Source organism: Stomoxys calcitrans, chromosome 3 (assembly GCF_963082655.1).
Source record: "Stomoxys calcitrans chromosome 3, idStoCalc2.1, whole genome shotgun sequence".
Lineage (NCBI taxonomy): Eukaryota > Metazoa > Arthropoda > Insecta > Diptera > Muscidae > Stomoxys > Stomoxys calcitrans.
The window spans coordinates 121,694,040-121,717,775 of record NC_081554.1 but is presented as its reverse complement, the minus strand read 5'-3'; the positions used below and the strand labels follow the sequence as shown (position 1 = coordinate 121,717,775).

The following is a 23,736-nucleotide window of genomic DNA, read 5'->3' as shown; positions in this document are numbered from 1 at the left end:
TGATAGACTTTCATGGAAGAATCATGTCAGTATGACAGTGGGCAGGACCTACGGCGTTTTACGAAACTTATATATGTGTCGACAGTATACCCCTTTGTCAATAAGAATGCTTTTGGCTAGGACATTTATTCTGCCGAAACTATTATACTCTTGCGAGGTTTTTTACGGCTGTGATGTAACTATAGGAATAAATTGCACGTGGCCTTTAACGATGACATTAGATACATTTTTGGTTTGCTTAGAAGACACCGGGTATCTGACTTTGCCAGACAAGTATATGGTGTCTCTTTTAACTCGCTTCTTAAGATACGCTCGTTGCAAATGATCCACAAGATAATTTATACCAATGAACCGTCATATCTGGTTTCTTTATTGCGTTTTGCCAACTCTACAAGAGGTAAACAAGTAATACAAATACGTCATCAATATCGTGTATCTGGACAACAGTACTTTGTTAATGCTATACGTCTCTGGAATAATCTTCCCAATAATACTCAAATTATAAGTAATGAACGACAGTTTAAATCTTTGATTTATAATCATTTTAATTAATTATTTGTTTTGTTTTTTTATAACTATTTATTTATTTATTTTATTACAATAGTAACTTTGATTAAATTGTTAAATTTTCTTTAAAGTTTCTTCTACTTTTTTATTTTGTTTTAACCTTTTTTTTACTTAAATATTGTATCAGTAACTTTGCTTAAATTGTTAAATATTTTGTACCAATTATTGTTCTATTTAAATGAAAACCTGTTGGACTCATTGTATTTATCAATTTACTAACCCATCCTTTATATAAGACACTGTCTTTTGTATGGGTTTTATCATAATAAAAAACAAATACAAATACAATCTCTTGCCTCTGCCTCACACCTGCTATGGGCCTCGATGGGATACTGCGCCGGCGGTCCTGTGAGACGGTCTACTCCATGGCGGGGCGTCGATGTGTTCCTTGTCGGTTGCGCGTTGGGTTTCTTTGGGAAGGCGTCCACTGTGGACAATGGTTTGGTAAGGGGATGTCTGCAGGGCGGTATAAGTCCTGGGCGTTTGTTGGAGGTGCCGCACCGGCCGCCGGCGTGCCTTACGGATTTGGAGGAACAGGGCCTGCTCTCTAGGGATGTTAAACTCCTGTTCTATAATAGGAGGTTGGGATCCACCGGTATTGAGAAAAATACAATACACTTGGCACTTCACAAGGTGTTAACACCAACAAATTTTTGCCGTTTAAGTGTCTAGTTTGATATTTAATCGTAGGCATCAGTGCTGGCAAAAGTCATCATTTTTTGTCAGGTCACTCATAATTTTTTAGAAGTAAGAGAAGGCGCCAGTGCTGCGTAGGAAAGTTTTTCTAAAGGCGAGCTTATCTACGATTTTGAGAATGGCATAGTAAGCAGTGATATTGAATTTGAATTGGCGAATGATTTAAGAAGTTTTTGGATTCAGCGGATGTGAGGAAGCTGTTCCAAACACTTTAAGAGGTGAATCACATAATGTGAATGTGGACAAGTTTGGCGATGAATTGATCATCGGCGAATCAGGTCAATCCGATATAATGATGAGAATGGATGCTCATCTAAAGGATGTGCTACAAATGGATGAAAAACAGAAGAATGCTACTTCGGACGCAAGCTCATACATTCGAGGCGCTGCATGCCGAGAAGAAGCTGAAGAGAAAGAAGAAGAACAGTTTGAGTTCGGATGATAAGCAGTCCCCGCATGACAGTTTTTGTTTCCGCCTTTGCCGAGTGCTGTTCTCGATGCGGCGCGTATGCCTGAGGGTCGCGATGTTGATATGTTTGACGATTGCCAACATGTATTTGGGGCGAATTTTGTCGAAGTGTTTGCTACGATGAGGCGTTTTACTACCAACTATGGTAGAATGTTTGGGGAGGTGGGTGAGACGGGGGCCCTGACGGCACTCTTACGTTCGTTATGCGATGTCTAGGTCTTTGCCTATTATCTTTGCGAATGTAAACTTTATTGAATTGCGGTCGATGTAACACGGTTGCTATTGGCGAGGTGAGGTATGGGGAACCTCGCACTTTCCTGGACTTTGGGCGGATTAATGCTCGTAGGTATAGATCGTTGTTAGATCATGGTTTGGGTGACTGTTCTCTTCCCATTGACCGGAACGTTTCGATAGGTGAGATTGATGAGATTGATGAGTATTGAAGGACGTTATCGAGGAGAAAGTCATTATAGGAGATTTTCAATTTGGCTTAAGGGGGGGGGGGGGGGGGGGGGTGGCACTCCACCACCCATGCTCTGGCTGTGTTCTCTGGCCATGTTATAGGTGGTTGTGATAAGAATCATGGGACTGTGGCGGTCGGGCTCGATTTTTCCAAGGTATTTGATTCTGTTTGGCACGACGGTATTCTTTTTAAACTTGGCTCATTTGGTTTTGGTAGGCAGGTCTGTAGGCTGGTCTCTAAAATCCTAGAAGGGCGTTCCTTTGTAGTGAGGGTTGGCGAGAAGTTTTCTTCGCGGCGCCCTGCTTTGGGATTCCCCAGTGGTCTCTTCTTGGCCCCATATTATATAGTGTGTTCACTAGCGACATTCCTGTTCCGCCGCCTGGGGGACTTATGCTTGCCGATGACCTGATGATGGCCTTTACTGGTCCTAGGGGGAGTACCGTGATGGCTCGATTGAATTCGTACCTGGACGAATTGTTCTCTTATTTCTCTAAATGAAGGCTTGTTTTGAATGTGTCCAAGTGCTCGGCTGTGGTGTTTAGGGGTCGTGTACGCGCAGTTTACCCTAATTTTAGAGGGTATTATCCAGCTATGCATATTGGTGGGGAGGTGATAGCTCTCTCTGAATCTATCAAATATCTTGGCATCATCTTCGATGGTAGGATCAGTTTTGTGATGCATGTTGACTACGTTCTGTCCAAGGCCAAGAGGTCGTATTTTGCTTATCATGGGCTTTTGGTTATGAGCCGAACCGTAGGGGAAAGACCTCCTTCCCCTACGGTTCGGCTACTCATATATCGCCAGGTGATCCGACCATTCATATTCTACGCCTTTCCCATGTGGTATGGCATTTCGTCAGCCCAGATGGAGAGGCTTAGGGTTATGGACAACGGGTCCATTAGGCACGTGTCGTGCAAGGTGGTTTATGACAGGGCTCTCTTTAGTAGGATTGACGTCCATATGATGGGTTTGGCCTTGAGATTCGTTGAGAGAGCGCAAGAGCTTGGTAATGAGATGGTGGCTTCCTCACTCGTATTTGAGGAGGATGTTAATTGCCTTACGGGCAGAAGGCACCATCCACCATCGGCGGTTTTGAGGCTGAGGGATGAAGGTCTCCTATTTGACGGTGAGGTCCTCTGTTTTTATCATAGGCGATATGACAGTACGATTTGTATAACACTGTATATAGTGTGGCACAGTAGCATGGATATTGTAAATAGTGTAAATATTATCTTTAACATTTAGCTCTAAGTCCTTTTAGCTTTTAAGTTATTTTGTTTGATACACATAATTTAATGTGGTCTTTTTTGATAACTTGAATTTTTTACCCAATTTTGTGATTTTTATTTTCATTTTCTGGCTTTGTGACTACGGTTGAGTACTGGGTCATTGATTACTTTATTTTGTAGATGCGGGAATAGGAGTACCGTATATATTATTAGTGTCTTAGAGTTAAGCCTATTTCTCTGTACTAGTCGTAAGAATGGAATAAATAAATGGCAAATTGAAATGAAATGAAAACGTAAGGCAACTATTACAGTGTTAACAGTGTTTATGTACATATCGTGAAGTGAAAAATTAAAAAGTGAAATGGCTCGTACTAAGCAAACTGTCCGTAAATCTACTGGTGGCGAAAAAGCTTAAGTGATTTTGTAAAGATTTATTGAGAAAAAGTCTCTTTTATTCACGTGTGTGCTTAACTGTGTCAATTGGCCACATAGTATTTTTGGAATTGACTTATAGGTGGGTGAGACGGGGGCTCTGACGGCACTCTTACGTTCGATATGCGATGTCTAAGTCGTTGTCTATTATCTTTGCGAATGTAAACTCATGCGTGTCATTGGTGGAGGCATTACCTGAGTGCTTTTGTAAGGGAGCGAGATCCGGATGTTCTGCTTTTGGCGGAGCACAAGCTCTCGAGCTCTCACATATTTGAGTCGGATGGCATTGGGACTTTTTGCCAGAATAGGATTGGGCGCAGAGGTGGTGGTACGGCGGTTCTCGTGAGGAATACATTCAGTTGTGAGAGGGTTGTTTTTAAAACTGGTACGATAGAATCATGCGTGGTTAGAATGTGGCTTAGGGATGGCTCTTCTATATTGTTTGCTTTACTTTATCTCAAGCCGAGTGGTGGTATGGCTGGGGGTGACTTGAATTTCTTATTTTTCTTGTGCGGTGGAGGCGAGATGGTTATCGGTACGGACCTGAATGTGAAACATCTGTCGTAGGGAGGTCTGGAGTCAGATGCAAGAGGAAGGAGGCTGGCGGATCTGCTTTTGGGACATGTCCTAATTTTGTGACATGTCCTGCTAATGAACTGGCGCGATCTAACGACGCGTCTGGTTCATTTATTGACCTCTTTTTATTGACTCCAGGTCTCCCTTTATGGAATTGCGGTCGATGTAGCACGGTTGTCTATGAGTCCGATCATAGGGTCATTCGGATACGCGTTGCTATTGGCGAGGTGAGGTATGGGGAACCTCGCACTTTCGTGGACTTTGGGCGGATTAATGCTCGTAGGTATAGATCGTTGTTGGATCATGGTTTGGGTGAATGTTCTCTTCTCATTGACCGGAACGTTTAGATAGGTGAGATTGATGAGTGCGTTGGCAGAATGAGCGTAATGTTTCGTGAAGCGAAAAGGAATTTTTAGGCAGCATACAAGTTGATAGTCCTACGTATGGTCGAGTGAAGAGAGCTGCGGGACAGTCCAGGAGCGAGCCTGTGGGAGACTTGAGTACACCCTCTGGCGCGCATGTGGTGGACGATGCGAGTAGGGCCTAAGTATTTGCTGGATATTTGTATGACGGACCATGTGGTGCTAATGCACCGGTTGACGATATGGATTTTTCACATGTGGCTATTCGATGTTGTGGTGATAGAGCCCCTCTGTTGGATTTTTGTGACTCCCTCACTGCGGATGGTGCTATGCTGCCTGTAATGGGAACATGGTTGCTCTTGCTATCAGATCGCCAAAGAAGGCCTTGGGCGTTGATAGGGTCCCTGATGTTGCTCTGAGGAATGTTGGCGAGGTGGTCTTTGGTTTTCTCGCTATTTTGTTGAACCATTGTCTCAATTTTGGGTATTTATTTCCCTTCGGCATGGAAGGTCGCTGTGGTGGTGCCCAAACCGAAACCTGGGTCTGACCGGGGTAGCTGTCCTCTCCACACGGACGTCCATCTCCCTCCCATCTAAATAAGCCTTCACATCGTCCATCTCATAGGTCTCTTACAACCCAGTCACTAAAACCGTATACGGCCTTCTGTCTCTAGGGGCATAAGTGAAATACCTATACTTTCTCTCATCCAACATCTTACGACCCTTATCATAATCAATTAAAGAAACCATCTTCAAGCTCAGCATATTCTTGTTAGCAATACTCAAAACAAAAAGGGAATGTTCTAACAATATTCTTATCCTTTCACTTAATTCCCTGATATTCGCATTATAAATCTTAAGTATGGGTTGGCTGACCTTACCTTTCTCTCTTTCTGCAGATGTCGACTCATTCGTCCCTCTCATTGATGACTGACCCTCATTGGTCACATTCGGTCTTGTTGGATTTTTCGGAATCGCTCCTTTGCTTGAAGTAGCGACAGCTGCCCTTGTCCTCTGATTGTTCAAGTCCGGGAATTCCAAATCAGCAGTCCTCATGGCTTCACTGGGTTGTTGAGTCGCAGGCGATGCGATCGACCTGTCATCAACTTGGCAGTCCTCATATATTCTCTGGGTTGTTGAGTCACCGGCGGTGCGATCTTATCCGTCATCATCTATATTTTCGTCATTTGCCCAATTGGCATTAGTAGTTGTTGATGTCATCAGAGTGTCATGAGCTGTTTTGGCAAGTATCGGTTGACTTTTTGAAATATTTCTTAAACGAGCGTTCTCGGGCTTCAACGCTTTGACTTCTTTTTGTAGACTTTCAATTGTATCTTCCAATCGCGAAAGATTAACCTGATGCCTCAGATTTTTATACGGCGTGTCGTCATCAACACCAACTTTCTTCTTCTTACGTTTGCGTTGTTTTTTACTAGTCACATTTTGATAGCCATTAGATGTATAGTCGGTGTCATCAATCTTTCCCTCTGTTGAGATATTTGCTGACTTATTTAGAAGTGAATCAGCAGCTTCTGCAAAGAGCAGTTGCACCATCCGTATTTATGTCAGTGGATTCAACCTCTCCACCATTGATATTTTCTCCATCAGCATGCTGCAATTTAGCGTCAAGTTCAGCAAACCTGTTGGTAGTTCAACAAGAGCCACCAACCGCTTTTCTTTCAAACCATTTTCCATTTCATCTATTTCACCACCTACCACGCGGTTCTCATATTTCCCAGGGATTTTGCCAATTCGTCAATTAGGCGGCCCGTGAGGGACAGTCTACTCCATGGCCGGTCTTGAGAGGATCGATGTGTTCCTTATCAGGAGCGCGTTGGCTTTTTGGGAAAAGCGTCCACTGGGGGCAATGTTTTGGTAAGAGGATGTCTGCGGGGCGATATAAGTGCCGGGCGTTTGTTGGAGGTGCCACATCGGCCGGTGTGCCTTGCGGATTTGGAGAAACAGGGCCTGTCCTCTAGGGATGTTCTATATTAGGAGGTGAAGATCCACCTTTTGTAAATATGTACATAGTCTTTAGTTTGTGTCATTATTTTAATTTAGTTTATAAGAATTATTAGATATTAATTCTTCTTTCCGGTACTCTCATTGTATTAGATATAAGTGTTTACTGAAATAAATGCCAATCAACTGGGGGTGATTTCGTGCCAGCACTGCTGCCTTCTCTTAATTCTCAAAACTATGAGTAATACTGTTGGTAAAATTTGCGAAACACTAACGCCTTCTATTGATTCTCAAAATCGCACTTAATAGTCCAAAAATCACGTTCTCTGTGCAAGATTATAATTTTAATCAAACTTCACTTTCCGCTTCAGTGTGATCACTAAACACAGAATCACTAGAGAAGTAATGATTTTTTACGCAAAATTTATATGTATATATATGAACATATCCTTAAGATTTTTTTTCAACTTTCACGCAGCACTGATGACTACTCTTGCTTCTCTTAATTAATTTAAAAAAGTGAAAATGGCTGGTCGTGGTAAAGGTGACAAGAACTAGTAACCTGTGACTTGTAAAGCTTTTATTATCAAAAACTTAAGAGACAAGCGCGTTGTTTTGCCGTCGGCATTTGGTTGGCCAAAGACTTAGGCAACGAACTTGATATTTTGCCTACGGTACCCCGTAGCGGAAAGAGGCGAAATACATGCATACGCATGTGCCTGCAAAGCCAGTTACATGTACTTCCACACAAATGTAAACACCATTTCAAAATAACATTGTGTGTCATTGGCACGATGTCACGCACCTCTGATTGCTCGATATACGCCTGCTGAAGGGCCTGCAAAATAAGTCAATTTACGAGTCCTACAAAATCAGATTTTTGGACTGGCCTGCAACAGGACCAATTAAATAAGAGCTGCTCTTAAAGTTGTTTTTTGCAGAACTGCGAAAAATGGGATATTTGTATGACCTTAAAAAACAAAAAATAGAATTTTTTATATATTCTTGTTTGTTTGTTCTTTTTTATTAATTTTTATTTACTATATCATTGTCAATATATATAAAAGAGTAGCGAGGCTGACTGACTGATCGTCGCCCAGCACAAACGGCTAAAGGTAGAATCAAGAAATCTTGTACAAATGTTGGTATTGGATCATAGGCACGGAATAAGACGGGATTTGGTAATATTCATACGTTAAGGTACAAAAAAGAACCAAAAAGTACGAAATTGTGTGTTATTACCCAGTACGAACGGATAGGTCTAGAATTATGATTTTGAGCTCAAATTAAAGAGCGTCTCGAAAAATAGGATTTGGTGGCAAAAATTTTTCAAAATAGTATTGGAAGTGAGAGAAATAGTATGTTTAGTGCCGCAATTGGTACTATGTGGTACTTTCTTTGTAAATTGAGCTAGAGCTCTGAATTTTGCAGCATAGGTACACCATGGCAAACTTAATTAGATGACAAGAAGAGTTTTTGGAAATTTGTACATTTAGGTACTAAAAAAAGTACCAAAAATTTACGAAATGGGTTAGCTTTGTACAGGGCGGATGGATAGACATCAGCTGAAAATTAAAAATTGGATAAATAGTACTGGTAATGAGAGAAAACGTACGTTTAGTACCGAAATTGGTACCATTTGGTACATTCTTTACGGATAGAGCTAGAGGTCTGAAATTTTGCATGTCGGTAGAACTAGGAAAAATATGATGGGCGACAAAATGATCTATTCAAAATTCGTAAAATTGAAACCATTTGATACTTTCTTTATAGATGTAGCTATAGGTCTGAAATTTGGCATGTAGATACAACGAGGAAAAATATAAAGGGTTGCTAAATGATCTATTTAAAATTCGAATATTTTGGTACCAAAATTGGTACCATTTGCTAATTTATTTACAGATAGAACTATGGGTCTGAAATTTGGCACGAAGGTACAACGAGAAAAAATCTTACATTGTTGTAGCAGAAAGTGTAGAATAATACACAAGAGCTCATCTCTGCCTACAGCGAACGGGAGCAGCTAGAATTTAGCAATTTGACAAACATCATCGCAATCTTGACCAAAATACAACATGTGGAAGAAAACGTATTAATTGTGGTGCAATTTGTACATTGAATACTCAAACGTACGAAATGGCACATTCTTTAAGATAAAGCTTTCAAAATTGGGATACATCTATACCTTGACGACAACTTTTTGGGCGATCAGAAGATTTTTTTTCCAAATCGAACATTTAGGTACTAAAACATACAAAATAGTATTTTCTCTACGAATTGAGCTAGAGCAATCAAAATTTGGAATCGGCTTCACCTTGACATTAAATATTAGGCGGCTAGAAGATTTGTTTTTAATTCGTGTCTTTTGGTACTAAAACATACAAAATGGTACTTTCTTTACAGAGTGATATTAAGCTCTCAAAATTGGGATACAGCTATACCTTTACGAAGCGGACCGCTGGGATGCTAGTTGTAAATAAACACATCCATGAAAATAGCAATTATAATGTTCATTTGTTTATTTGTTTCTTCGTCTAAATCTACTGAGTCTAGCTTCATAAAATCTCAATGTTGTTCGTTTTAGTACATAAATATACGAAGAAATATCTTCTAGTCACTCAACACATACTGTCAAAGTGGAACTGTATCCCGAATTTAAGAGCATCAGCCCAATACATAAGAAAAGTGCCGTTTTGTACGTTTAAGTACCTAAATGTAAATATTAAAAAAAATCATCTAGTTGCCCACAATATACTGTCAAGGTGTAACTACATCCCAAACTTTAGAGCTTTAGCCCAATGTGCAAAAGAGTGCCATTTTCTACGTTTTAGAAATTAATTGAACCAATTTCAAAAAATCTTTTATTTTGAACGTTTAGGTAGCTATGTTTAGGTAGAATTTTCAAAAAAGTAGTCCATTATATGCTTTCAAGGTACCAATTACACCACAATTAGTAAGTTGTCTTCTACTTCTGGTACGATTTGTTACGACATATCGTATTTTTGTCAAGAATGATAATTCGTATCAAGTTGCTTAATTCTAGCCGCCCCCGCTCGCTGTAGGCGAAGATAAGCTATTTAGTACTTTTTTATACCAATATGTACGAATAGAACATTTTGTCACCCATCACGATCGGCTTCGTTTGGTTGCCGGGCCATAGCGGAGTAAGGGGGAATGAATTAGCAGACGATTTGGCAGTGAAGGCCAGAGGACTGCCGTCAATAAACTTGCTTAACCCGATGCCTTTCGGGTCAACGCAGAACACATATGACTACGTGCTCACTTATGCAAAATCGGTGCGGCAAGTAATAGGATGTGTAGGGCATGTGGGGCAGATGATGAAACGTTGGAGCTTTTCCTATGTCAATGCCCGGTTTTCGCTGCTAACAGACACCGGCACTTGGGTTAGGACACGATACCAGACATAAACCAATTAGGGGGCGTGGTATGGAAAACAATTAGAGATTTTGTTAGTAGCACGGAATTCCTAATTTAAATTTTCTTTTTTGAGGTTACTTTTTAGTATTTAGAATGCCCCTACGGGAAATGTGCAGTCGATTGCCCCAAATATACCGGTACTAAACTGGAGATTAAGTTACCTGTCACAGGACATATCCTACAGGGAATGAAAAGTTTCAATTGTCATAATTTATGATTCTTTATTATTTTTTTAAAAGTCGCTAAATTATTGTTATAAATTGCTTATTCGTTAAAAATATTTGCTTACTAAAGTTATTTCCCTTAAATTCTTTATTACTTTTTTAAAAATCGCTAAATTATTGTTATAAATTGCTTATTCGTTAAAAATATTTGCTTACTAATGTTATTTGCCTTAAAAATACTTGCAAAGTATACTCATCCTTTGCGAACTGTCGCAGGACCTATCCTACAGTGTTAGAATGATGGCAATTCGTCACCTCGAGCGAGAAAAGAGATAGGTTTTTTCCATGTAAGACGAGAACTGGGGCCGGTCCCTATCACCAGAGGACCTACCCCATGTCCTGTAGGAGCATAACAAGCCAATAACTGGCTTGGCTGTATGTCCATAGTGACATGGGGCAGATGAATATCCGCATCCTCTTTTCAACCTAACCTATAAAAAAAGTAACAAATGGTACCAATTTTGGTACCAAAATGTTAAAATTTTAAAGAGATCATTTAGACATCTAACATATTTTACCTCATAATAAATTTCAGACCTCTAGCTCAATCTGTAAAGAAAGTACCAATTGCGGGACTATACGTACGTTTTCTCCCATTACCACAACTATTTTTCTATTACTTTTTTTCATCCTCATAATTTTGTAGCAGAGGTCTTTTAAGACAAATTTCTAAATTCGTTAATTGTACCAACAATTTTTTAGTATCTAAATATAAAAATTTTCAAAAATTTGTGTACTTAAGTTTCAAAATTCAGAGCTCTATCTCAATTTACAAAGAAAGTACCAATTGCATCACTAAACGTTCTATTTCTCCCACTTCCGGTACTATTTGGAAGATTTTTTTCACTAAATCTTATTTTTTCAAGAACTTTTTAATTTGAGCCCATAATCATTCTCGCAGCAAACATGCAACATTTCGTACTATATTGATACTATTTAGTACCGTAACGAACGAATATCGCCAAACTCAGACTTATTCCGCGTCTACGACCTAAAACCAACATTCGTGCAAAATTTTGTAATTCTAGCCTTTTAGGCTATGCAGTGATCAGTCAGTCAGTAGATCACGCGTGGCTGCCATATTTTAACAAATGGAGGAGCAGTGCTTATCGCATCTTTTTGAGCCGATAAGCTGGCATTTTAAAACAACAATTTTGAGAAGTTGTGTGGGTGGGAGCATTTTTGCTTAACGGAAAAAGATGAAAATATGTGTTATATCATGCATATTTTGAGAAGTTGTGACGGATAGTGGATTGACTCCCGGTCAGAATTTAAAACTTTCTCTGCATCGAATTTTCAAAGGCGCTTTGGAGTTGCTGTGTGCTCCAATCTGGCGGTCACATAACCAGTTAATAAAATGTCAGTACGTCCGAGGGATGAGTCCGATTAGGAGTACCCTGAAAAACGAATGGCGATGGAGACGGACATTGTGGTTTTAAACCGCGGTCAGTTGCGGGAGAAGGACTCCTGAAGACTTATGGTCGCCAAATCCAAGAGTACCAAAATAATGAGGTCAGCTGTCGACCAGCTTACGGCCGACAATGCTAGAATTCTGGCAGAAAAAGCAAAGAGATACGATGGAGTTTGAATCTGTGTCCACAACGCCGGTAGAACAGCCCGGGCTCTACAAGTCAATGCCCGGGGAAGTGTATGTGTGAAGGCACCGGCGGCCTCACATGCAAAGCCAATGAAGAAGACAGAGCCGATAGCTAGTAGATCGAGGACCTTGGGTGCGAATTCATCCAAGAAGCCCAAACGCAAAATCACTGTGAGTATAGTGAGAGATGGCAGTACAGCAGCAGAGCGGCAAGATGAGCCGGTCCAAAAAGATTAACGGCGGGGCAGCTAATATTAGCAATGGGTCGACAACGGATCAACCGTCTAAAGCTGGTCTCTCTAGCTGACTGCAGTCACCATCTATGTTGCGAGCGTTAAGGAAATAGGCAGTCTCCTGAGAACAATTCTGCGCCCAGATGAGTTTTTTATGAGTCTAGTTCGAAAGTCCATTATCTCGGTTAGTATCAAGGTCCCGGCAGGTTTAAGGCATTTAAGTCGAGGCTTTTGGAAAGGGGGTTAGGTTTCATATACACACCCTAGTGCTCTGGTTCCTCACACTGTTATGATCGAGGGGTTGTCTTCGAAATTCAAGGTGGATGAGGTTGCTGAATTCTTTGATAGTCAGCCTGAGTTGAATTCTCAATTCGTTGGGGGTTGTAGCATTGCAGGGGATAAGTAGGTCGTTCGCCTTGCGAACGGTTGCCACATCGGTAAGGTGTAAGCTGTTACGCGGATGTTACACTGTAGGGTGAAGATTAGAAGGGACAGGAAGCTGAAGGTTTCACAGTGCTTCAGTGGACATGATTCGGCCAGCTGCCGGATGCCCGTTGTGTAAAATGTGGACAGGACCATGAGTTATCTGAGTGCACTGTGCCCCCAAGGGGTGAGGGGGTTCCTGATGATGTATAGGATGGACACTTTGCAGGTTAAATGCAGTGTGAGTCTCCCTGGCAGTTGGCGATGGAATGTGTAGAGCGCTCGACTTTGAGTCCGATCACAGGGCGGTCACTCTTGAACATAGGTTGGGCGGTTTGTTAAGGATGAAGGGGCGCACCTTTATGGACTTCGACTAGATGAATGTAAGGCGATTTAGGCGTGAACTTGAGGTTGAGATTGAGGGATTACTCTCTTCCGGTGGACCAGAACGTTGGTCCCCATGAGGTCGACTTATATGTGAGGGATCTGGGTCGTCGGCTAGGGATCCTGTCAGGGCCTTAGTTGGGACGGATGGTGCGCCGGTTCAGGATGATACGGCTAGGGCGGATCTTCTGGCTGATTATGTAGGGAATTCATTAGATTTGAGGAAGATTGTATTGATATCCCCAACGCAACCTTGTTGCAGGGGCGGCGGAGGTGGATTGATGAAACCCCTCTTGTTGAAGTCTCTACTTTTTTTCGGCTGATGGTCCGGCTGTTCACGATATGTCCCTCTGAAGGGATGGGGGATTTGTGGATTGTGAGGCTGTTGCTTTGGTTATATCTCGCGAATGTGGCATTGACGAGTGCTGGTGATATGGTGTACTCTTTCCTGGTTGTGCTATTCAATCATTGTATGAACGTTTGGTATTATCCGAACCCCTGGAATGGGGGCAATGGTGGTCCCTATATCTATGCCAGGCTCCGACCCGACTCGTAGTGGCAGTTACAGGACGGTGTCGCTCCTTTCTGTGTTTGGGTATTTGTTTGAGTCCTTTCTGCTCGCTAAGATCACTGATTTCCCTGAGAATAGGGAATCCTGAGGAACTTCCAGTTTGGCTTTCGGGCGGGACACACAGCCACACATGCACTCTCGATTTTTGCGATTGAGGGTCTCGAACGGGAGCGTGACACGATCGCGGACTCGACTTTGCTAAAGCCTTTTACACCGTCTGGCATAACAGTGTCATCTACTTCGATCAATTGGGATTGATCGACAGATTTGTAGACTGGTGGCGAGCTTCCTGACAGGTAGAACTTTTAGTGTGAGGGTGGATGGAGGACTCTCTTCGGAGAAACGAGTGGTCGCTGGAGTTTCTCAGGGGTCCCTGTTTGGGCCGATTGTGTTCAATGTTTTTGTTCATGATGTTCCAGATCCGCCTCTTGGTGGCCTCTTGCTAGCATATGCCGATGATGTGCTTCTGGCTTTTTCAGGGGTGAGTGCGTCTACGGTGGTTGAAGCGGTGAACTCCTTCCTGGAGGAGCTCCACCACTACTATATGTGGTGGAGGCTTAAGTTGAACGCAACAAGTGTTCGGCATTGGTGGTTAGAGGAAGGACGGGGGTTACGTTCCCGAACTTTAGAAGATACAAGCCCCGCTTGTCGATTGTGGGAGGATATCTCCGATGCTGATATTATTACATACCTGGGGGTTATACAGGATTCACTGAATCCTGGTTCACAATGTTGCAATCGGCAAAATTACTATTTTCAATGGTTTCGTTGAAAAGTGATCCAAACAAACTAGTTTCCTCGGTACTGCGATATGTAATGTTTAACTTAAAATTGCTTGGAGACGATTCAAAGTCAGTTAAATCTGTGGATACTCCGTTAATGACTTTCGGAATAGCATCGTTTTCCTTACGCGATACAATCTATATTAATTTTTTTCTATGCACACGTAGTGGAGGCCACCGTATCGCAGAGGTTATCATGTCCTCCTATGACGCTGAACGCCTGGGTTCAATTCCTGGCAAGACCATCAGAAAAAAAATTTTTCAGCGGTGATTTTTCCCTCCTAATGCTAGCAACATTTGTGGGGTACTTTGCCATGTAAAACTTCTCTTCAAAGAGGTGTCGCACTGCGGCACGCCTTTCGAACTCGGCTATAAAAAGGAGGCCCCTTATCATTGAGCTAAAACTTGAATCGGACTGCACTCATTGATATGTAAGAAGTTTGCCCCTGTTCCTTAGTGGAATGTTAATGGGCAAATTTTATTTTATTTAAATTTTCACACATGGTGCATAATGATCCCGTGGTGAAAATAGGGTACTAAATTTTTTGATATCTGTGGGGGGAGGGGGGGGGGGGCGGACCCTCCCCCCTACCCTAATTTTCAGAAACGCCAAATCTCGGAGATGGGTGGTGCGATTTTAGCGAAATTTTGTGTGCTTTCATATAGTACCCTAAAAATAAAAATTTGGTATCCAAATTTCGGATGGGGTACCTAAGGGGGCTGCCCCACTCTAAAACCCACCAAACATATATTTAGAACAATCACGACAACATGGGACTCAAATGAAAGGTATTTAGGATAAGAAAACGTATCTGATATCCAATTGTCGGACCAAGTGCTAGGGGGACCACCCCAAGCCCCAAAACACCCCTAAATCGGACATATTTACCGACCATGGCAATATGGGACTCAAATGAAAGGTATTTGCGAGTAGAATACAAATCTGATATCCAAATGTGGGACCACGTTTCTGGGGGTCCACCCCTTTCCCAAAACACCCCCCAAACAGGACTTATATACTGACCATGGGAATATGGGACTTAAATAAAAGGTATTTAAATGTAGAATACGAATCTCTCACCAAAAACATCCTCCAAATTTACGACCATAGCCACATGGCTATGCCTATTGTAATATGAGGCTCAAATAAGAGGGTTTTTACAGTGGAACACGAATCCGATATATATATTTTCAAGGCCAACTCACTTAGTGGCCGCCCATCCCCCAAGCGGGTCATGTTTGCCGACTATGGAAATATGGAGTTCGAATTAAAGGTATGTGGGGGCAGACCACGTATCTGATATCAACATTAGGGCCCAGCTGTCTAGCAGACGTCCCACCACCATAACAACTCCCAAATAGGACGTATTTGCTCACCAAGACAATTTGGGCCTTTAAGAGAGTTGAACTAAATATTCATAGTTTTTAGGGCCAATACCCCAAACCGAACATATTTGCTGACTTCTGCAATAAGGAGTTTAAATGAGATTAGAAAACGAATTTGATATCCAATTTTGACTTCAATGGCAATATGGGGTTCAAATAAATTATATATAGATATATGTGGAGCTTAATACATAGAATTTGGAAGCAAATTTGGATTGGGATGAAAGTTTGCCTCGTATGTTACTCTCATCGTGGCTCAATTATATCAGCAAATTCGATTCAGTCCATCGATTTACATTTTCACGCCACGTTTCGGCGACCTCCGCCTCCATTCAGATTGCCAGTTTAGCTGCCTACGGCGAATGCGTATATGTGCGGTCTGAAATGGATGAGAATGTCAGATCTTGTTTATTATGCTCCAAATCGTATGCATGTCTTCTATCTGAGCTGGTGGATAATGCAGTTAAAACTTTTCGCTGCGACGTATTTTGTTCGTCCGATTCGATGGTAGTATTATCCTGGCTTCGAGAACTACCATCAACTAGAGTTTCTCGAATTCAGTCACTCGAAACAACAATGTCATGGCGCAATGTTCCAACGAAACTTAACCCAGCTGACATTTTATAAATAGACGCAACTCCTGAAGAGTTGCTCAAATCGCCGTTATGGAATATAGACCGGGATTTCCTTATTAGGAAATCTACAGCTTGGCTTCGTAGTACAGCTTGGCTTGGCTTCGTAGTACAGCTTGGCTTGGCTTCGTAGCATTTGCCCGAGCGGAGAAGTAATGTGTTGGTAACATCTATTCTAACTGTTTTGTCGCTACAGTGTAAGTATCCCAACTCATGCCGAAGAATGCAACGAATATTTGCGTACATAGCTTAATTTTTATTTTCTAAATTAAGAGGTCCTTCTGAAGCGGTAACCCCGGATGACATCAAAGCTTGAACAACCCTTTTAGTTAAAAGGAAAAAAACTATTTTAGTGTTAACACTTGAAACTATAGCTGGTATCATTTTTTTTGATTTTTGTTTCATTAGTTTCCATGGTTCATTTTTCTTTATTTATTTGAGAAAAAAATACATAAAAAAAAATATGATTGCAGATAAAGAAACGTGTTTTGGAAACAAAAACATTTGATTGCTGTCAAATTTCGCTCGCGAAACAATTAAAAATTTCAGCTGCTACTCCGAAAGCAGAATAATAGAATACCAACTCTATGGTTATGCATTTTAATTGCTGCCAGCATGCAGCAATGTTTTTTTGCAGCCATTTGACAACAATTTTGACCCATTGGTGGACGAAAACTGGTAAGCTCTATTATATCCAAGTGTGTTCGATACTTCAAACTGAAGCCAAAACTAATGCAACACATTATAGGTAATTTACCTTCGGATAGAGTTAGATCGAATATGCCTCTTCACACAACTGTTGTCAATTTTTGTGGACCATTCTTCTACAAATTGAATCGCTTCGGAGGGCTCTGGGAAGAAGCTGCAAAGTCCGCCAAATTTAATTTTTACAGAGCTGTTGGACTCAACATTTAACACTTAATGAGCTAAGGTCTTTAGTATGCCAAATATCAGTTATCTTAAATTCTCGCCCATTGTGTCCTCTTTCAGAACATTCAGATCACTTGGATGTATTCACCCCAGGACACTTTTTAGAAGGCGCTCCACTAGTCTTTACCCCAGACCCAAATATAACATGGGTCAATTTCGGCCGTCTCAATAGCTGACAAAAGGTCTCCGAACTGCAATAAAATTTCTAGCGAAAATGGAGTAGCTTCTACCCTCTCTCTTGCTAAAGTGAACAAAATGGCAACAAAAGGTGAAGGAATTTCCCTAAAATGTTTGGTGCTCATTAAATACGACAATTTACCAATAATCGACCCATAAATCATCGCTTTTTTTATTTTTTAAATAAAAGACCGTAAAAAAAATTACAGTCTCAAACAATATATTTGGCAACTTAAACGTAAAAAACATTAAATTCTTTTACATGAGCTAAAGATTTCAAAATTGGGATGCAGTTACACTTTGACCGTATATATTTGGCGACTAGAAATTTCGTAAATTTAGGTACTTTTGCACCGATTGAGCTATAGCTCTCACAACTGGGATATGGTTACACCTATATTTTCATAACCGATTGAGCAAAAACTGTCAAAATAGAGCATTAAAACATTTTAGTGGTAAAAAAAAATTTTATTCTTGCTACGTTCTTTACGGAAGTGGACACATTTCTGAAATTTCATACTCAGATTCCTAATTTTATAAATTTTTGTGACTACATGGGCTTTTGGAAGTCCAACACTAAAACTACTAAAAGGGGAGCAGAGAAGCGGGCCGGGGGATTGCTAGTACCTCTAAATAAATAAATATATGTAACTATAAAAAAAGAAAAGAAAAAAAACTTCTCCCCAAAGAGGTGTCGCACTGCGGCACGCCTTTCGGACTCAACTATAAAAAGGAGACCACTTGCCATTGAGCTTAAACTCAAATCGGACAGCACTCGTTGATATGTAGAAGTTTGCCCCTGTTCTTTAATGGGATGTCCATGGGCAAATTTGCATTTGCAACTCTAACAACAAGCAATAAATATAAATGAAATTAACAACCTATTAGGTTAATTTGTTTTTCAAAGAAAATTCCCTCTCTTTTCTTCAAAAATGCAATTTCAACGTCAACTAGAGCTAAGATGTAGCGGAAATCAATGTCGTATTCTGAATTTCAGAAGTCAATGTATGTTTTTCCAACGATATATTAAAATTTTTGTTTACAAATATTAAATCACTTCTTTTTGGGAGGTAAATTTCCCGAATATTTTTTGCGTAGCTCCTCCTCATACTCAATGGGGTGCGCTTTCTTGTGGTGGTAACCCATATTGTTGGTTGTGTTAAACTGTTTTGGGCACCATTTGCAGGTATATGATAAACTTCCAGCATGCGCTTCCAGGTGACGCTAAAATAATCCTTTTATAAATTCAAATTAAAATATTTTAACATTTCTTAATCTCTTACCTTAAGCGACTTTTTACTAAATATTTTGTTACAAATATTACATTCAAATCTATTATTTGGGTCGTGGTTATCCTTTACGTGAGTTTTGTGAGCTCGAATATTTGGCGATATTTTCTGACAAAAAGGGCAGGTGTACTCGCGATTTCCTCCCTCAGGGTGTTTAAGTTTCCTATGGTATCCCAATGTTATTTTACTGGTTACTAAAAGGCCACAGTCTTCACATTTGACTGGGTTGGGATTATGCCTTATCATGTGTTGCTTGTGCGATGTGGAATCTGGCAACGTCTGTCCACAGATTTCACATACTTTTGCGTATAAAAGATTATGTATTTGATTACGGTGATATTTTAAAGCCCGTTCACTGGCATAGCTGAATAAAAGAGATAAGTGGAATACATATATACTTGTGTTATATACTAATAAACTTTAATTTAAATCTTTTGCGACAGGTTAGTATGTGATTCAAAATTTTTTCTTAAAAGTGAATTGTAATGTGTTTTCAGCACACTTGTGTTCATTTCTATGTGGTCATGGTAGCCAAATTTCTTTTCAGGAGCAAAATTGTTATTGTTTAAATGGCCGCATTAGTTAAATGATAATATTTGACTAATACCCTATATTACTGGATAGAGCATTCCAAGACCTGCCTACTGTCCATGTTTAGAAGGACCATCTACTTCCATAACATTGTTTTGATCTTGCTCACATGTACTTACTCGGGGTGGAAAAAAATTTAGTATTTGTGGATGTATAAATAAGAAAGTATTTGTATATAAATATAAATATTCTTCTTATTTCTTTCATAACAATATATTGCAATAAATCTGTACGATGTAATAACGGTTGTGAAAGAACGTGTTTGGTCTTGCAATTACAACAACATTGTTTCGATACAAGTGGAAGATGCTAGCAAAGGCAACGGAAAGCTGTGCTTATTTAACTTATTCCAATGAAAATAATACAAAATATAATGATTTTTACAGATAAAAGCTGCATTCGTTTCTTTTTAAATAGTTTTCATTATTCATTCATTCATTATTTATGAATTTGAATACAGTCCACATACTCACATTCGTGTGTACACATGCACGTAAGCAGCTGATAAATTGATTTGTGCCATATTAATTTTTATATGACAAATTTTTGGCCGAAGAAACCCAAAAAAAAACGTGTTTACCTTGTCAAACCACGAAAGGAATGATTTTCGGACATTTTTCCTCAAAAAACGTAGTAGCGGCTTTAAATGGCGTTTATAAGGCCTGAGCAAGTTTTGAATTTTCATTCGCGTATACTTTTGCCATTAAACATAGAACACCACAACTCGTTTGTTTTACATCATCTGAGCAACAGGAATACAATCCCAATGCAGCCGGTTGTACGCACCGGATTGACCCGATGGAATCCTCATCGGCAAGGGCTGCCGCCTCAGTGTACGTGTTCGTCTTTTTTCGGCATGGGAGAGGCACATCCCGGAATGCCTTCTCCGCACGCTTCTGGTCCGTGCCGGGATTGAAAAGAACCCCGGACCCTGGTTCTGTTCGGTTTGCCAGAACCGCCTTCATCATCGGTCGGAGTCGGTGAGGTGTAACCGGTGCATGTAGTGGGTATATTTCCGATCTTGCTCTGGCCTATCTTCACTACGGGAGTATAGTCATACTGGCTATGTCGCAAGGTGCTGTGCGAACATAGCCAGCAGTGGGTCACAAGCGTCGTTGTCGTCGTCTTCGGCGTCCTCGTATTCGGAAGCCAGGCCGATTGGACTGGCTTCAGAGAGTATACCAATCGCCGCTTCAGTGAACTGCCACCCCCTCTGATGTGCTTGTGGCCGAGAGGAAATTCCGAGACATCATTAACGCAGCAGCCGCTTGCTTTATACCAGCCGGTCGAACACCCCAAGTGCGGCCCAATTTCCTGGCGCAAGCAGTGGTACTCGCAGACGAGTGTGATGGGATTCGTGCTATGGATCCCGCTAACCCCAGGATCAGCGAGCTGAATCTGAAAATAACCAGGGTAGTCAACGAACATAAGTGGAATTTGTGGCTGGAACACTTGGAGAAATGTAACTTAGGCATCGGTGTAGGCTAGCTGTGGTCTACTGTTAAGTCACTCTCGAACCCCGGTAGACGGGATGACAGGACCTCAGTCACTTTTGGCGAAATAACCGTGACTGATCCGAAGAGATGCACCAGGTTGTTCAACCGTCAATTTATTGTGCATTCCGAGAGTGACAAGGCAAGGAGAGTCATTCGCCGTATTCGTGGTCTCCGTGGTCAGCCATCACAATTTACCGTGGGCGAAGTTACGAATGTCATCCGTTGGGCCCCGACGGAATATTAATATTGATGTTGAAGAATCTTGATTCACCTGGAGTTGAGTACCTTACCACTGTCCCCAACCTGTCATTGAACACTCTTATAGTTCCCGATGTCTGGAAAATGGGCAGAGTGATCCCGCTACTGAAGCCTGGAAGAACCCCGAGTTTGGGGGAGTCGTACAGACCGATCTCTCTTCTCTCACCTGTAGCAAAGACGCTTGAGACATTACTCCTCCCGAGCCTCGTAGAAGAATTTCCATTCGCCGAGCATCAACATGGATTTCGGAGACTGCACACCACAACAACAGCTTTGCATGCCATCACCACACACATTTGCCGTGGCTTCAACCAACCCAGGCCATGTGATAGGACGGTCCTCGTGGCACTGGAGCTATCGAAGGCATTCGACACGGTCAGCCATGCCAAATTATTTGAGGACATCGCCAACACGTCCCTCCAGCCAGGCCTGAAACGATGGGTCGCGAATTATCTGTGTAGTCGCCAGTCATTTGTGGAATTTAGGGATAAGAAGTCGAAACACCGTAGAGTGAAACAGGGAGTTCCCCAAGGTGGGGTGATATCTCCGGCACTATTTAACCTCTACCTATCCTCCATTCAACCCCCTCCAGACGGCATAGAGATCGTATCATATGCGGACGATTGTACGATCATGGCATCAGGCCCTCCACCCATTGATGACATCTGCGATAGGTTGAACGTCTACCTCAACGAGCTTGCCTCATATTTCGCTGCATGAAATCTGAAGATATCCGCCACCAAATCTTCAACCACATTGTTCACTACAAACACGCGTGAGGTGAATACTGAGCTAACTGTGATGGTCGATGGAGAAATGATTCCGACCATCAAGTGTCCCAAAATACTTGGCGTCACATTTGACAGCTCTTACACATTCTCCTCACATGCTACAGCAATCTGCAATAAAGTCAAAAGTAGAAACAATGTCCTCAAGTCACTTGCTGGCAGCACTTGGGGTGCAGATAAAGAAACTTTGTTGACCACGTACAAAGCAATTGGCCGGTCTGTGGTAAGTTATGCAGCGCGAGTGTGGTCTCGTCAACTTTGTGACACGCAGTGGAATAATATTCAGATCTGTCAGAATGCCGCCCTCCGAACTGCTTCGGGCTGTCTCCTAAGTTCTCATGTGGACCACTCCATCAGAAAACAAAGATCCTACCAGCGCTACAACAGAGAACCTCTACATCAAGCGGCATATCAAGCGGGTATAAACAACCGCCACCCATTGCACCCGAAGAAATCGACTGCTGTTTAACTGCCCGGCCAGACCCACTCGACTTAGACCCAGATCCCTGTGGACGCACCCCATCTTAGTCGCAGAGTTCCTGGGTCTTGACACTCAACAGAATCAAGCAGAAGAAAGATAGAACACAATAAACTGCTACAACAACAACAGAATACAAAAATTAACTACACTTACCGTATGTTAGAAAACAAAACAAAATATTTCGTCAAAGTCAAATAAATACAAACACTTCAGTTTAATTCTATACCTTGTGCAGCGCGGGCTTTACGGACAAAACAAAGCCAATTTTGCATACGTTAAAAACTCTTATGAAATGTCATATTAAACAAAGCAATAGAGTTAAACCTTGCAATACATGTCATCGCTGGAGGTCTTTCGACTATAAAAATATATTTTAAGGAGTTCTAAAATAGTCACCCACAAAGTATTTAATTAATTAATTTTTAATAAACTTATTGGGTTGCCCAAAAAGTAATTGCGGATTTTTCATATAGTCGGCGTTGACAAATTTTTTCACAGCTTGTGACTCTGTAATTGCATTCTTTCTTCTGTCAGTTATCAGCTGTTACTTTTAGCTTGCTTTAGAAAAAAAGTGTAAAAAAAGTATATTTGATTAAAGTTCATTCCAAGTTTTATTAAAAATGCATTTACTTTCTTTTTTTAAAAATCCGCAATTACTTTTTGGGCAACCCAATATTTTGTTATACCCACCACCATAGGATGGGGGTATACTAATATATTCATTCCGTTTGTAACACCTCGAAAAATTGATCCAATACCCCATAAAGTATATGGGCCCACCCCACTTTTTTTTTAAATCGATAATTGCCAAAATTCTTCTTTTACTGTGAAATTGGTAAAAATATCTCAAACTTTTTTTTGAAAGCCTTCAAAATGTACTTATCTTTGCGAATATCTTAGTTTTATAATGATAGTTTTAGCAAATCAGCTTCAGTATTTTGATGAAATTTTTTCTTCTGCGCTCATTTTAATATGCTCTCAAACAAGTTTTATGATTTCAACAGTTTATTCTTTGTTTGGTCAATTGGTTTCAAGTGGCTTTTATTTCCATAAAATTTTACGCAAACAAATAGAAAAATTAAGCAACGATAAGTGTTAAATATTTCAACAACAAAAATAAATGTTGACCAATTTTAACGACGAGCCATCTACGTTCTGCTTAAATGATGCCGCTAATTTCTCCTCCCATGGCGAAACAATTAAAGATGGTCTAATTTCTACAACAACTACAAACTTGGCATTGTTCTCAATGTTCTCCTCCGAACTTTATTAAAATCGATCGATAATCTGATTTTGAAGGA

The 23,736-nt window shown here is 40.9% G+C and overlaps 1 protein-coding gene across 2 annotated transcripts in view; it reads right to left on the bottom strand.

Moving 5' to 3' along the window:
• Nucleotides 1–17,629: 17,629 nt before the first annotated feature.
• LOC106083885 (zinc finger protein 525) overlaps nucleotides 17,630–23,736 on the bottom strand; it is a 30,036-nt gene continuing 23,929 nt past the window's right edge. The window contains exons 3-4 of one of the 2 annotated variants that reach the window (XM_013247177.2): nucleotides 18,816–19,185; nucleotides 17,630–18,767 (exon numbers count right to left, since the gene is read on the bottom strand). In XM_013247177.2, the coding sequence (XP_013102631.2) occupies nucleotides 18,489–18,767; nucleotides 18,816–19,185 (649 nt within the window). In that variant the 3' untranslated portion in view covers nucleotides 17,630–18,488. The remainder of the gene's footprint in view (nucleotides 18,768–18,815; nucleotides 19,186–23,736) is intronic. The other variant, XM_013247178.2, reaches the window with a different exon arrangement.